This window comes from Syngnathus scovelli, chromosome 18, assembly GCF_024217435.2.
Source record: "Syngnathus scovelli strain Florida chromosome 18, RoL_Ssco_1.2, whole genome shotgun sequence".
Taxonomy (NCBI): Eukaryota; Metazoa; Chordata; class Actinopteri; order Syngnathiformes; family Syngnathidae; genus Syngnathus; species Syngnathus scovelli.
This window is the reverse complement of record NC_090864.1, coordinates 10701100-10714023: the sequence shown is the minus strand read 5'-3', so window position 1 is coordinate 10714023 and position 12924 is coordinate 10701100. Positions and strand designations below refer to the sequence as shown.

The 12924-nt window shown below is 39.9% G+C and overlaps 1 protein-coding gene across 2 annotated transcripts in view; it reads left to right on the top strand.

Moving 5' to 3' along the window:
- Positions 1-12924, top strand: part of LOC125986288 (myosin-11-like) — a 96399-nt gene that overhangs the window by 31364 nt on the left and 52111 nt on the right. For both annotated transcript variants that reach the window (XM_049749930.2, XM_049749933.2), the window contains exons 12-17: positions 611-692; positions 6424-6533; positions 6632-6706; positions 7465-7558; positions 7628-7668; positions 12031-12133. In XM_049749930.2, coding sequence (XP_049605887.1) covers positions 611-692; positions 6424-6533; positions 6632-6706; positions 7465-7558; positions 7628-7668; positions 12031-12133 — 505 coding nt within the window. The remainder of the gene's footprint in view (positions 1-610; positions 693-6423; positions 6534-6631; positions 6707-7464; positions 7559-7627; positions 7669-12030; positions 12134-12924) is intronic.

Here is a 12924-nt window from a genome sequence, read left to right as displayed (position 1 = left end):
AAATGGTAATCATTTGTTGTATTGATCCTGCTGTAGCCCGGATAGCTGGCAAACACACACACACGTACACACACACACACACACACACGTACACACTAACTGACTCGCATACAGACAGTGGACGCACAGTAGTGTGGCAGGAATGGACCCTTTGGTATTGATCCCCATCACATTCTCTTAGCTCGACTGCCACACATGCAAGTACACACACAAATACAGACATTTTACCCAATTTACTCAAACTTCATGGTGTCATCAACATATACGAAAATAAAAGAAAATTTTTAAGAAAATAAATAAAAGTCCTTCAATATGTGCTTTACCTATCAGCGGACTAGTCACCAGTCAGTTGCATGTACTATATAGAGACAGACAACTATTCACACAATAAACGGAACCCACAATGTCAAAAACTACACTAAGGTGTCAAAGTCAAGGCCCGGAGGCCAGATAGTGCCCACCAAATTATTTTATGTGGCCCGCCAAGACTAATTGTGCATCGACTTCATGTCTCAATACTAAAATTACAAATTGTCTTCAAATTTGTATTAGCATTCATCTATTTAAAATATTATATTCTGATCAGTGTGTTTGTTTTGGCTATGTGTAGTGTCATGACTCAAAGACTGGAATTGGAGGTTGCAGAACTCAAGAGGAAGGCTGACCTAGCGAAAAGGGATTCACAAGCCCAGGTAAGTGAAAAGAAATTTATGCACACCCATGAAGGCATCAAATACAATAATGTATGGCACTCATTGAAAATCAAATGGATGTAATGTTTTATTTTTGAGTCCTTCCTCACCTTTTGACTCAAGGTCTCCCTCACCTCACCTTCAATCCTTCCTCTCTGCTTTTCTAGCTTTTTGATGATTAGTGGCATATATCCAGCGCTCGAGCCCGGATTATCTTGTCCAAAGGAGGGAGGGGTGCGTGCCAGGTGATTTGGAGAGTTAATTCTGGGTGTAATATTCCCTAATGTTCTGACTGTAAGCGGGAACAATCTTAGAGGGAGAGCAGTTGTCAAAGCTGAGCTGGCGTTGTACAAAGGCAGAATAGATCATTAAGGGCAAAGATTGAAGCCATGTTCATTTAGATTCGACAAACTTTAAATTCTGTCTTAAGCTGCTGTCTTGGATTTTGATTTTACATTTGGTTCCATATCTATCCTTTTTTCCTTCTTTTGCACTCACCTTTTTTTTTAAACTCTGCCCTTTAGAATAATGTGATTTATATAAATTGGCTTACACCTTGTCTTCTCATAGACAATGATTATTTAATGCTGAACCACTGTATCCAATTAGTTGATAGTGCACGTCAAGAAATAAAAGATACATACAATTAGTTTTTGCTGTTTAGACAACCATTGCTCTGGCGAGTTGAATCAATCTCATACTTCTTGATTTTTAAGGCTTCTACTTGTGAAGGTGAATTACTTGTGTGAGTGTGTAAAGATTGTGTTTTATGTATTTTTGTATTTGATGGCCGCACCTGCACTCAAACACAGTCCCCTTTATCTCCCCGTATGCATCCACTCTGCCTTTCATCATCTCAGCGGCAGGTGAGCCTTTTTTGCCGAATGTGCATTTGGAAAAACAGTGTTTAAACACCGGCGTGATGGCTGTTGTGAATATGACTCCTTCATTAGACTTCCAATCTCTTTTATTGACTTTGAGAAGATGAAATGTCCGCCGGTGGGAAAAAAAATAAATAAAATCAAAGGGTTTGAAATAGTAAATGGTACACTACAGTGGCTTACAGAGGAAATCTATATTACAAATTGCCTCGGTGCACAGTAGCTGAACTTCAGATAGCTCTCTCCATATGTCTGTGTGTGTTTGTGTGAATATGAGGTACGCAAATTCTTTGTGATAAACAAAATGAAAGAAACTGACAAAATTCAGACATTGCTTTTTTTGGTGGTGCAACAGAATTCAAAAAAAAGATGGCACAATTTATTAATATATGACTGCAATCCAGTAATTGCTCCACTGCTTCTCGTGAGGAGAGGTCTCAAGTTTGAAGGGTGCCTTCTTCAGACTTGATGTTTCAGCTCCTTCTGCAGAATTCAAATCACAGGAAGGAAGCAAGAAGGCCATTTGACGATAGTTTTTTTGTGCAAACTCGGCTTTCTGACACTTTTAACTCCAAAATACCTAGTCTTGAGCTTTCTTACTACTCTCCACTGATTCAAACTTCCTGTCTTTCACAAGTGCAGTGCTCCTTTCTTTGAATACATTTTCTCAGAAGCTTTGTTTACTTTTTATTCTTTTAAACCACAGATTTTGCTTGCACGTGGACATATCTGCATGAGCTTTGTGTTTGTGAGCCAGTCTCACATCTAACATAAGGGCAATGATTTGCATGATGTCGGCTCATCAGCGTGCGATTCTCAAAATGCACACAACCGCAGGGGTGCTACCCCTCCCTCCGCATGGTTCCGTTTTAAATACGAATCATGTAAACACGTTGTGTGCCTCCTGCTTTAAACACATTAGCAATCGCATTTTCTCTCCTCAATCAGACACACAAACATGTCATTAGTGCAGTCACCTAAACTTTCTAGGGTTGCGGGAAGTCTTAATGAGAATTGACCAAAATGATTTCAGATGGCAAAAAGTTGATAAACATGAATTTACTCCCTCAAAATAAAATAATCTTTGAAGTCATTGACATTGATGTCTCTACAATTAGATGTTTAATCGCACTGGGGAAGCGACAGGGAAAAAGTGCAGTGATTAAGAAAAAAAGAGCAGCCGAGCGTATTTGCAATATGCACACGAAGCTGTGCTCCAATTGACTGTTTTTGTGTGGTTGACTACTGGGTAATGGAGTTTGTGCCTTCACTTTCACAAGTCCAAAACTTTAGAATAGCCTTCCCCTTTCAATCTTTTCACACTTTCACCCAGTAGTTAAGCTTACTTTTTAATAGCTTTAGGTGGCTGTTGTTGGCTTTGACTATAAATGTTGCCCTCTGTCCGCAACAATTAGGACTGCCATGCAACAGTGATTTTTAAATTGTTGTGACAATGTATCATTAATTAATGTTACATCACATCATTAAACTTAGATGATTTCCATTTTTCGTCCTCGCTATCAGTGGCAGCTTTTGTAGTAGCATCACAGGAACAATAAAAAAAAAAAAAAAAAAAGACCCACTTGAGGTCTTGCTGACATCTCATGTAACGTCACATATTTTTTCAGAACATTCAAAAGTCCCAAATTTCATGGGATTTTAACCCTGACTTTAATGAATCAAATGAGCCATTTTTATTGTGTTGCTTATAAAAGCCTAATTATATCACATTCAGCCGCTAAGTGCTTTTTGGAATACTAATCAAAAAGCTCCTCTTGCCTTTGAATTGGAAGGAAAAACGGTTAACCTTGATTAATCATATCCTCATTCACAAACTCTTCATTAAACATCATTTTGCAACCTCTGATCAGAAATACACACTGTGTTTACAAACTTTAATGTTTTAATTGAATTTTTTTCCCTGTTTTCATCATCTTGTCATCTTATCAACAATGACAAAAGGCATCACCTAAACGAGATGCTCAAATTCTTCTTTTTTTATCCATAAAGATTGAAAGGAAAAAAATAAAAAGAAAACAACTTCTCAGACTACTTTTGAGTCTGACAGGCTGTGTCATGAAAATCACGGGGAAAATTGAGCAATGTCAAATGAGCCAAGAATGAAAGAACTCTATTTCTATGTAGTCAGCATACATCTTTCCATAAAGCTATAAACAAAGCGTATTATTGAGTTAAATCATACCTAAACATTGAAGTTCACGTATAAAAAAAAAAAAAAATGTCAGCTGTTTTCCAATTAAATATTTGTGTGGGACAAACTTCTCCTGAACCCTGGTGAAGTTGCATCCCAGCAGGCGGGACTCAAGTCGACAGGGAGCCTCAGTAATGGCGGCCGGCTGATAAACAAGTCGAAAAGGCGCATAGGGGGAGTGTGTGATGAAAGGACTGGGAAAAGGAGCGGGGCCATACAGCGGCGGCAGACGACCATAATTAAAGAAGCCATCATCAGCATCATTAATATGCTAGATCTGCTGTGGTCCACTGACTAGTCTAATGGAGAACATGTCATCATCGTCGCCATTAGTGAGAGTAGGACACACACAAATACACGCACTCGCAGACTTAATGTTGGGTCATGACATGATTATCACCATTAAGCCTTGAGTGGGAAGACCTGCTTTGGAAGCCTCATTCTCTGCTCGCCATCCTATGCACATATAAAGTGTGCAAACACACACACATGTGCGCACACACGCACACACAGATCTTTAATTCAAACCCTGTGAGTGATAAGCATGCATATCTAAGTGATGTCAGGCCTGTTGGGTCTTTTAATTAGACAGAATGAATGAATGTTTTATAAAAATGTGTTTAACAATAAATGTGATCATTAATTTGATGAAAGGATGTGCTCTGATGAGCAATGAGTTGAAAAGACTAATGGCTCGTGCTCGTCTCTGATGATTGCGACCACCGGATGAATATCACTTTTTACATGTGTCCTCAATTCCATGTTGGAAACTTCTTTTGTTTGCTCAGGTTTTTTTTATGATAGCATGAACAGCTTCAATTTTCTGTTGAATGTTCTGGTTTGACCCAGAAAATCTTCAGGTGGTCCTCAGTTCACCATAGTCCTGATTAGGGATGGGCTACCAGGCCTTAGTTGAAGGTATCAGTATGTCCATTTACATTAGCATATATTGGATGAAATAATTTCTACAATTAATTGGTGAGATATTGATACTTAAGTTGTATTAGATATGTACTGAAAATTTTGCTTTCTGAATTCTTCCACTATTGGTGTGTTCCACTTTGTAACTGTAATCATGCCAAGTCAAGTAAAAGATTGTCTTGAACCCACAAAAAGAAATCCATTTATTTTTCAATAAAAAGCTGTGCATATTTAAAAAGATGACTGTAGAGTCCAAATCTTCCATTTTTCTAAGCATAAAAAAACAAGTAGCAGCATTGGAATCACTAGATTTACTTGTAAAAGTGTCCCGACGCATTTTGGTGCCCCTTTTAGCCCCTATCATCTGCTAAAATATTTGTGCAACAAAACCAATCTAAATGTTAAGCAGATTTGCGTCCTTACACCCATCCACCCGCCCACCCAAGCACCCAGCCGCCCCCGCCTGCAATCGCACCTCCTTTTGCCCCCTTTTTACCTCTCCCTCCTTCTTTCCGCACACACAATTGCGCATCATCTCAGCGCCTCACTTGACAATGGTGAAAACAGAGTGATGGGGTGTAATTTAGTCCTAATCACAACATCAAACCGGCGCTGCGATTTACATCCCAGCATCGGCCGACTTTGTCAGACAGTCAGGAGGGAGGTGTTAATGTGAGACTAAAGTAATTACTGTCATTATGGCACGGTACAACGTTTTGCTTGCTTGTGCAAAGTGAATGTGTGTGGCCGTGCACACCTTATGTGTTTGTGTGGCAGTGCGGGTATTGGTGTTTTATTGTTTCGGGTGTGTTTTTGTAAACCTCTAACAAAGTATGAATTTAAATGAGCTACTTTGAAATTTTGTCACTAAACATACACCGAGTGGCTTTTGGAAATCGGTGTAGATTTGGTACTGTTTCGATTGGCAATCAAAAATAATTTAAAAGTAGTTTGTTTTATATTAAAAAGAAATTTGGATAACATACCAGATTATTTTATTATTTATTTATGTTTGTGCAATATTGATTTAATTGTTGACGGTGTTATTTTATGATTGGAGTATGGCTCTTAAATATTCTGGCAAAATCAAGATTGCAAGTAACTTTCCATAATGTATTTCTTTTATGTGATACCCAAAATACATATGCAGGCACATGGGACATCACTTTTTTTTTTTAGGTTATTGGCATGATTTTATTTTATTGAACTGAAAAGCTGTTTAAATCATGTTCTTTTCATGTTTGCAGGGTTTTGTGGGTAGAACGTGTTGGATATCAAGGTGTTTCCAGGGCGATAATAGCAATGTGTCCCTGCAGTTTAGGCACCTAAAAGGTCTTGAGTGATAAGAATGAGAAAGTCAGCAGTTTTGCTATCCCATCCCTGTTAACCCCAAACACCATCCGCCCGCCCGCCCGCCGTCTTTCCTCCTTAAGCGCCGCTTAACACCTTATCCTGCTGTTTACGTGTGGGCCAGCAAATGTGTCATTTGTGACTATTATCCAATCTCTGAATCTTTCTCCGCATTGCCTTGTTTTGAGCAAACACATCTATCATCACTTTCTGCTTTTTTTTTTTTTTTAATGCATTTTATGTTGTTGGCATTTAAACAACAGTATAACTGACTGTCATGCAATCTGCAACATTAAGCTCTTGAGGGAGGTAAAAATGCCCTGCAGGGACAATAAAGCGTTGTTGTCGTCCTTTCTTTTTATTGCAGGTGGACACGCTCCAGTCCAAGTTGGCCGCATTATGTTCAGACAACGACAAGCTTCGCCATGAGAGCCAGCTCGTCGTGACTAATCTCAAACGATGGATCACTGAGCAAATGTATGAAAAGATCATGCAATTACACTATATAGTTGTTTTGCAAGCTCTCTGCTTTATATGTCTGCGTTAATGCACAACATTTGACTTTTTTCTTCCAGATCATCTAGCAAAAGCCTTGCACAGCAGATGGAAACTCAAAGCCAAGTTCTGCTGAACGTCACGGAAGACAAAATGTGAGTTTGTACTGACCTTGAATTTCTATTCACTCTAAATTTTAACTTTGAGATGGATCATGTGACGGACAGCACAGTCAGTCAAATCTCTGCAATTGTATTTTTGTGTAGTTTCTCCGCATGCTTTTGTGGGTTTTCTCTCCTTCCTCACACATTCCATTAACATTCCGTGAATAGCTCTAAATTGTCAATAGCTGTGATTGTGAGGAGTTATTTGTCTATCTATGCCTTGCAATTGGCAAGAGACCAGTTCACGCTCAATCCTACATCTCAGCACAACTATGTATAACTCTGTGTATGCCACTGATTGGCACATTTGTGCATTCAAATGTGCATGTGTTAAACGCATACATGGTGTGACATATTTGTCTTTTAAGAGATAAAAGTAGTGGAGTCAGACTCAAGGTACTGTCAAGCCCCGCCCCCTGAGCTCCAACCATCCTTCACTGTCGTTTTCTCGTGATATACAAAACACTCAATGTAATATAAGCTCTTTTCTCAGTCTTTAGTTGAAAAATGTTTGATTATTTCCACTTTCCTTTTAGTACAGTTCCTATCAATAGCCGCATGATTTAGTAATGAATGATGCTGCAAACCTAGCATTTAACTGTCACAGACCATGTTGTGTTTGCGTGTCTGTGCGATGTTCCTCCGCCACGTACGTGTAACGATCGTCTTTTGATGCTAATAGCGTCTGTCAGCCTGAGTGTGTATCGTCTGCTTGAACCGAGTGTCTGCATTTCCCTTTGGATTGTCAGACATCTTCAGGAGGCTAATGACACACTGAAGGCAGAGGTGAAGCGACTGAAAGAAGTGGTGGCAGGGCAGGAGAAAGAGATGGCAAGCATCAAGGTAAGACAATAGAGATAGATAGTTTGAAAGAAAAACATTCCAAAAAATATGATTTATTTTCTTTTGCAGGCCCAACTCAAGGACCTGTGTGAACTTCGAGATAAAAACATGTAAGTCAGCAATCTATTCTTACATCAATTGGTACAGTTCACCTTATTTCACTATGCTATGGTCTGGAATGGTAAACATGCCATTTTAATATAGAGATGAATAAATTAAAACAAGATGTAGTAGTCCATTGCGTGAGTTGGAGCAGTCTTAGGGCCCATGCAATTGGCTAATATTTGTCTCTAAATCACCCAAGATCAGAGCAAAATCTCATCAGCATTCATAAAGGTTCCATTGTGATAAGGTCAAAATAAAAATAAGACAAAGAATGTTTTGTCTTCATCTTCATTTTTGCTGATTCCCACTTGCAGTGGCGCTACCCTCTGGGTTGAGCTGCCAAAACGCGAACCGATCATTTTTTTTTGCTAATGGCTTATTCCAAAGTTTGCCGCTCGTTGTCCCTTTTGACACCCAGCCATTGTCAACATGCACATTTCCCACCACCACCATGTCTGCTTTCGGCACAGCATCCTGGGCTGACAATGTCGCTGATGACAATAACAGCAGGAGTGCCAGGCTGTGAATGAAACACCCCGTGGGCTTTGCCACCTGTGTGTGCGCGTAGTGCCGCTTCTCCAATCTGAATATGTGATTCATGCTGGGCCTTTAACAATGATTACACTCCAATCAAGGGCCCATCCTCTTCTACTTGCCACCCCCGTCGGCTGTCAAATAGCATTCATCAATGGCTGGGAGATATATTTATTATGTTCATTAAGGCAATGAGAATGAATGTGGCACAGATGGGAGGGAGCAGCGTAGAAGTGAGAAGGAGCGTGTGTTTGTGGGGGCACCTGCCTCAAGCACAACTCCCCAGTACAAGCCCTTAAGGTCTCCCTCATTAACAATGGCCCCCACCCGAGCGTCCCTTCCACACCCACAACAGCAGCCCCTCCCCATCCTCTTAATGAACCACCAAGACGTGTTTCCAAAACGGATCAGATTTGTTTTGACTGGGGTAAGTTCTCAGCGCTATTCAAAGCTGTCAGTCATTTTAATGATATCATTAAGAGGCCGCGACAGGAAGATGAATCGCTTTTCTTTGTCTTTGGCTCATAATTGCGAACGCGCGCGTGAGAGAGAAGAGCAAAAGAGGAGGCAGTTCATATATAGATGTAGGGTTGAGAGGGGTTTGATTGAACGAATATAATAACATGGAAAGAGATAAAAGGAAATCAGGGAATGAAAACTTCTATAGTGTCGTCTCATCCTTTGTTAGGATGAATCTCAATTTATTTCATTTCAATATCATAACCCCCCCATTGCTGTCGTTGACACACACATCCAGCCCAAACGCCATATGGAGGAAAATCTATAAGGCGACACATTCGGTATGTCATGTTATTTGCATGGCAGCCATATGCATTCTAATTTTTATTACTGGTGGCAAAGGGGGACATCACAATGTCGCTATCACTGACAGCAATCAGCGAAATGTGACATTTTTTTCATTAGAAGGACCTTTAATAAAGCAATGTATGATGATTACATGGCCTGTGCTTTCAAGCGGCTCTGGCACCGTGACTTCATTTCACCTGTGGCATTTTCCTCACGGGTGAGGAAGTGTAATTTTGGATCAAGATTCAATTAATAAATGAGACCTCTGTTGGAAAGGTATTTGTGAACATTTTAACGGTGCTTGAAATGACTATCCAACCTTTGCATAATTACATATGTGACTTTTAATTTTCAAGGAATGGGTGGCCAGGTTATCAGTATAGGTGATGTACGAGAAGCAACTTTACCCTCTCAGGGGTCACTTGTGTGATAAACATTTGATCACTTAGTCATTTTTAATGCTTTTCTTTCCATTACGTTTGAACTCCTTCAGTATTTGTATTCACATTTGTAAATTCCAGGTTTCATTTGCATCAATTATGTAGCTTTTAATCAAATAAAAGGATCAATTATTAAATCCTTTGGCACATTGGGCATTTTCTCATGCCACTTTAAGGTAACTCTAAAGAGAGAGAGAGAGAAAAGCCGAGTTGCAAATTGATATGCAGGCGATGATGGAAGGCGAAGCTGTTGATTATTTGCTGCTGGGACCACTGGCTCAGTGGCTGTGACACAAGCCATCAGGGGGAAGCGCTCATCATGCGCGCCCTGCTAACGATGTGCTTCCAATTAAGAGCACTCTGTGATCACAGCGGAGGATTTGTGTAAACAGAGAAGCGATGTGGCAGACGAACAGAGCGGGAGATAAGGGAGAGTCAAGCCTTGCATAAAATATACAGCCGTGTGAGAGCAGTAAATAAGAAAGATGCAAGGGAGATTGGGAGGGGAGGGGAGGGGGGGGGAGAGTTTATTGCCTAGTTTAGAGAATATGGTGGCTAGGCGTCGACACTAATGACTGTAATTATATACACACTGATTGGGTTAAGCAGCTAATTACACACATCCATATTTGCGTTTAAACGCAGGAGCAGATGTTTACACAGGCGTTTGGCCAAGCATGGCTACATAAATCTCAAGCCGTTGTCTCTGCTCTGGCTCTGGCTCCGGCTCATCATCTGCTCAGCACCACGTTAGCATCTGGGAAGGAAGGCCTTTGTGTCACATGCTTATTTTGTGTTGGCACATCTGCACAGTCAAACCAATGGATGACATAGTGCATTTTGGAGAGGCAATTTAATAGATGAAAGTAAATGTGCGCCATTCCGCCCATGGCTGTTGGCTGTGCGATAATTATGGTGTGAAATTAAAAGATCTGGAAGGGTCAGTTGCAATTATTTTCCATTTTATGAATGTCATTTGCAGAAAATGTGGTTTGGTCTTTCAAAACTATTTGCATTTGCCAGGCTAAATTAGTTTGTTGCTTAATGGAGAGTGATTCAAATTGCATTCTGTCAAAAGGCGGCGATGGATAAATAAATAATATTCTGACTACAAGGTCCATTTACTGTTTCTACATGCAAAAACAAGCTCAACAAAATATTATAAACATTTCTCCTAGTATAACAATTAGTTTGTTGCTATTTTTAGACGCACCATTGGTCCATAAATGTTATTTACTTCTTTACCAGAGGAGCTTTAATGTATGTCATCTTGTTTTTAAGTTAACTCAAACCTTTCATCTAGTTAACACCATTAATAAATGAATTCATCAATCAATAACAGGCAATAATATTATTGTAGAAGAAGCCTTCTTTTAACATTATTGGTTCAAGTTTTCTCTGGTTTGTATTTGCCAACTTGATGGAACAACAATGTCCTTTATTAGCATTTCAATGAGCTTGCGCCTCTTATCAAGTGAAGCAAAAAGAGTCCGTTTTCGCATCCTCGCATCAAAGAATTTCCCATCTTGGTCCTTTACCAGTACATTAACATAGGGGAGGTACAGTGGTACTTTAATGACCTGAGAAGTCTTCAATAAAGTATTTAGAGGATTTTTTTTTTCCCACTCTCAGTGCTAACTGGACAGGTTCACTGAGGCATGAAAGAAGGAGCGCGAAGCGGGGGCAGCGCGCTCTTCAGCCCGTACAGAGCGCCATTATCCACTGTCGTTAATTTAATAGGCCTTTCTTAGTTGGGGCGCAGTTCTGAAAATAGCAGACTTTCACATTTGTTTGTCGTCTCCCCCCAAAAAGCTTTTTAATAAACAGTTAAAATCTTAAATGGCTTCTTGTAGTGTTAATGTTCTCCGGCATGTCTGCGGTTGCGCTCGTTTTGCTCTCGGTAACGCTGTAGTACGATTTAATGATTTCTGGAAACCATTTGCTCACCCATCTTTGGGTTCCGTAATAAGGTCTTATGAACGTGCTTATAATGACGATCATACACAGCCGATTCTTTTCTTGCCCCAGATTTGGAGAATGTTTGATTGAACGTGCTTTGCAAATGTACACGGTTAAAAGTTTGTCTTTACTGCGTTAGAAAAAAAGAAGAAAAAAAAAAGGCTACACTTATAAAAGATGTATGAACTACTTTTATACTACTTTATAAATAGGTTAATGATTGTTTTAAAGACCATTTTAATAATGTATGAACATCTACAAATGTGCTGGTGTAGGCTATACTCTGATACGTTTCACTGAGATAAGTAATGGTTTTGGAAACGTATGATGAATATAAGCACTATACATGCGCACTCCATTTCATATTTTGCTCAAAGTGTACTTTTACTATGTTTGACTTTTTCCTTTTTTTTATGGATGGATTGGAACATCCGTTCGCTGACTTTAACGAGAAAGGGGAATGGAGGGGCATGTTTTAATTGTAAATGTTGAGTTATAGGGACTTTGTGTTAACTTATTTGTTGACAGCCCGAGGTGGAAAGAGATTCATGTTATTAAATGTTTAGAAAGTAACAATCAATTGGAAAATGTGGTTTGCATATGTTGAAATGTCACTTGTACTTCCAGCTTGGATAAGGAGACTTGCATGGCCCTGAATCTTAGCAGTCTGGCTGACATGCAGACCAGACTGCAGGGCAACATGGACGCCATCAGTCTGCTAAATCAACAAGTGAGTGCGCCACACCCACATATTCGCAAACAGAATGCACAAAAATACCGCAGCCCTCCTGCTGTTAGACAAGGGGGAAAAAAAAGACTTGGGGCCAACTTTAAAAAAAAAAAAAAAAAAAGACAGCCATTTCCTCTTCCGATGATAAAAGGTGATGTCAAAGGGTGTGGTGTAAGCTGTGCAAAGAGGTGGTGGAAAAATGAGAGCAAAGCGATGACGTCTCTTTCCACCGGTAAATGATTTCCCTTTGATGAACGTGAGATAGCGCTGTGTATCAATACTGCTGTGCTGATCTCCCCATGACAGCGTAGCGAGACGGCCTGCTGTGATAAAACAATGTAGGAGGAGGAGGAGGAAGGAAGAAGGGGGGCAGGAATATTCTGAGGAAAGAGCAGATCTTTTTATTCCACAGTGGTGAACTTCACAAGAATCAACAAATCACCAAAGGAGGACAAATCAAAAGTAGTCGCGAGCCCACGACTTTCTGTGTTTACTCTGCAATCTCAACAATAAGCATCCGAGACATCCAACACAAATTCGAACAATTTCTGAAGTTAGCCAGCTAAACTAATCATCCAAGTTTAGCCAGCAAACATGAAAAGGGAACATTGAGCAAACTTAGTGTGAGACGAGTATTATTCTCATCAGACCGATTGTGACATTGCAGGAACTCCAGACATCCAACTCTTTGTATACAAGCCAATTTGATGTTATGTGAGTCTAAGGAAAATCATTTTCATTTCAGTTTCATATGAGGGAAAAGAAAAAAAGATTTCAACAGATGTTCCAAA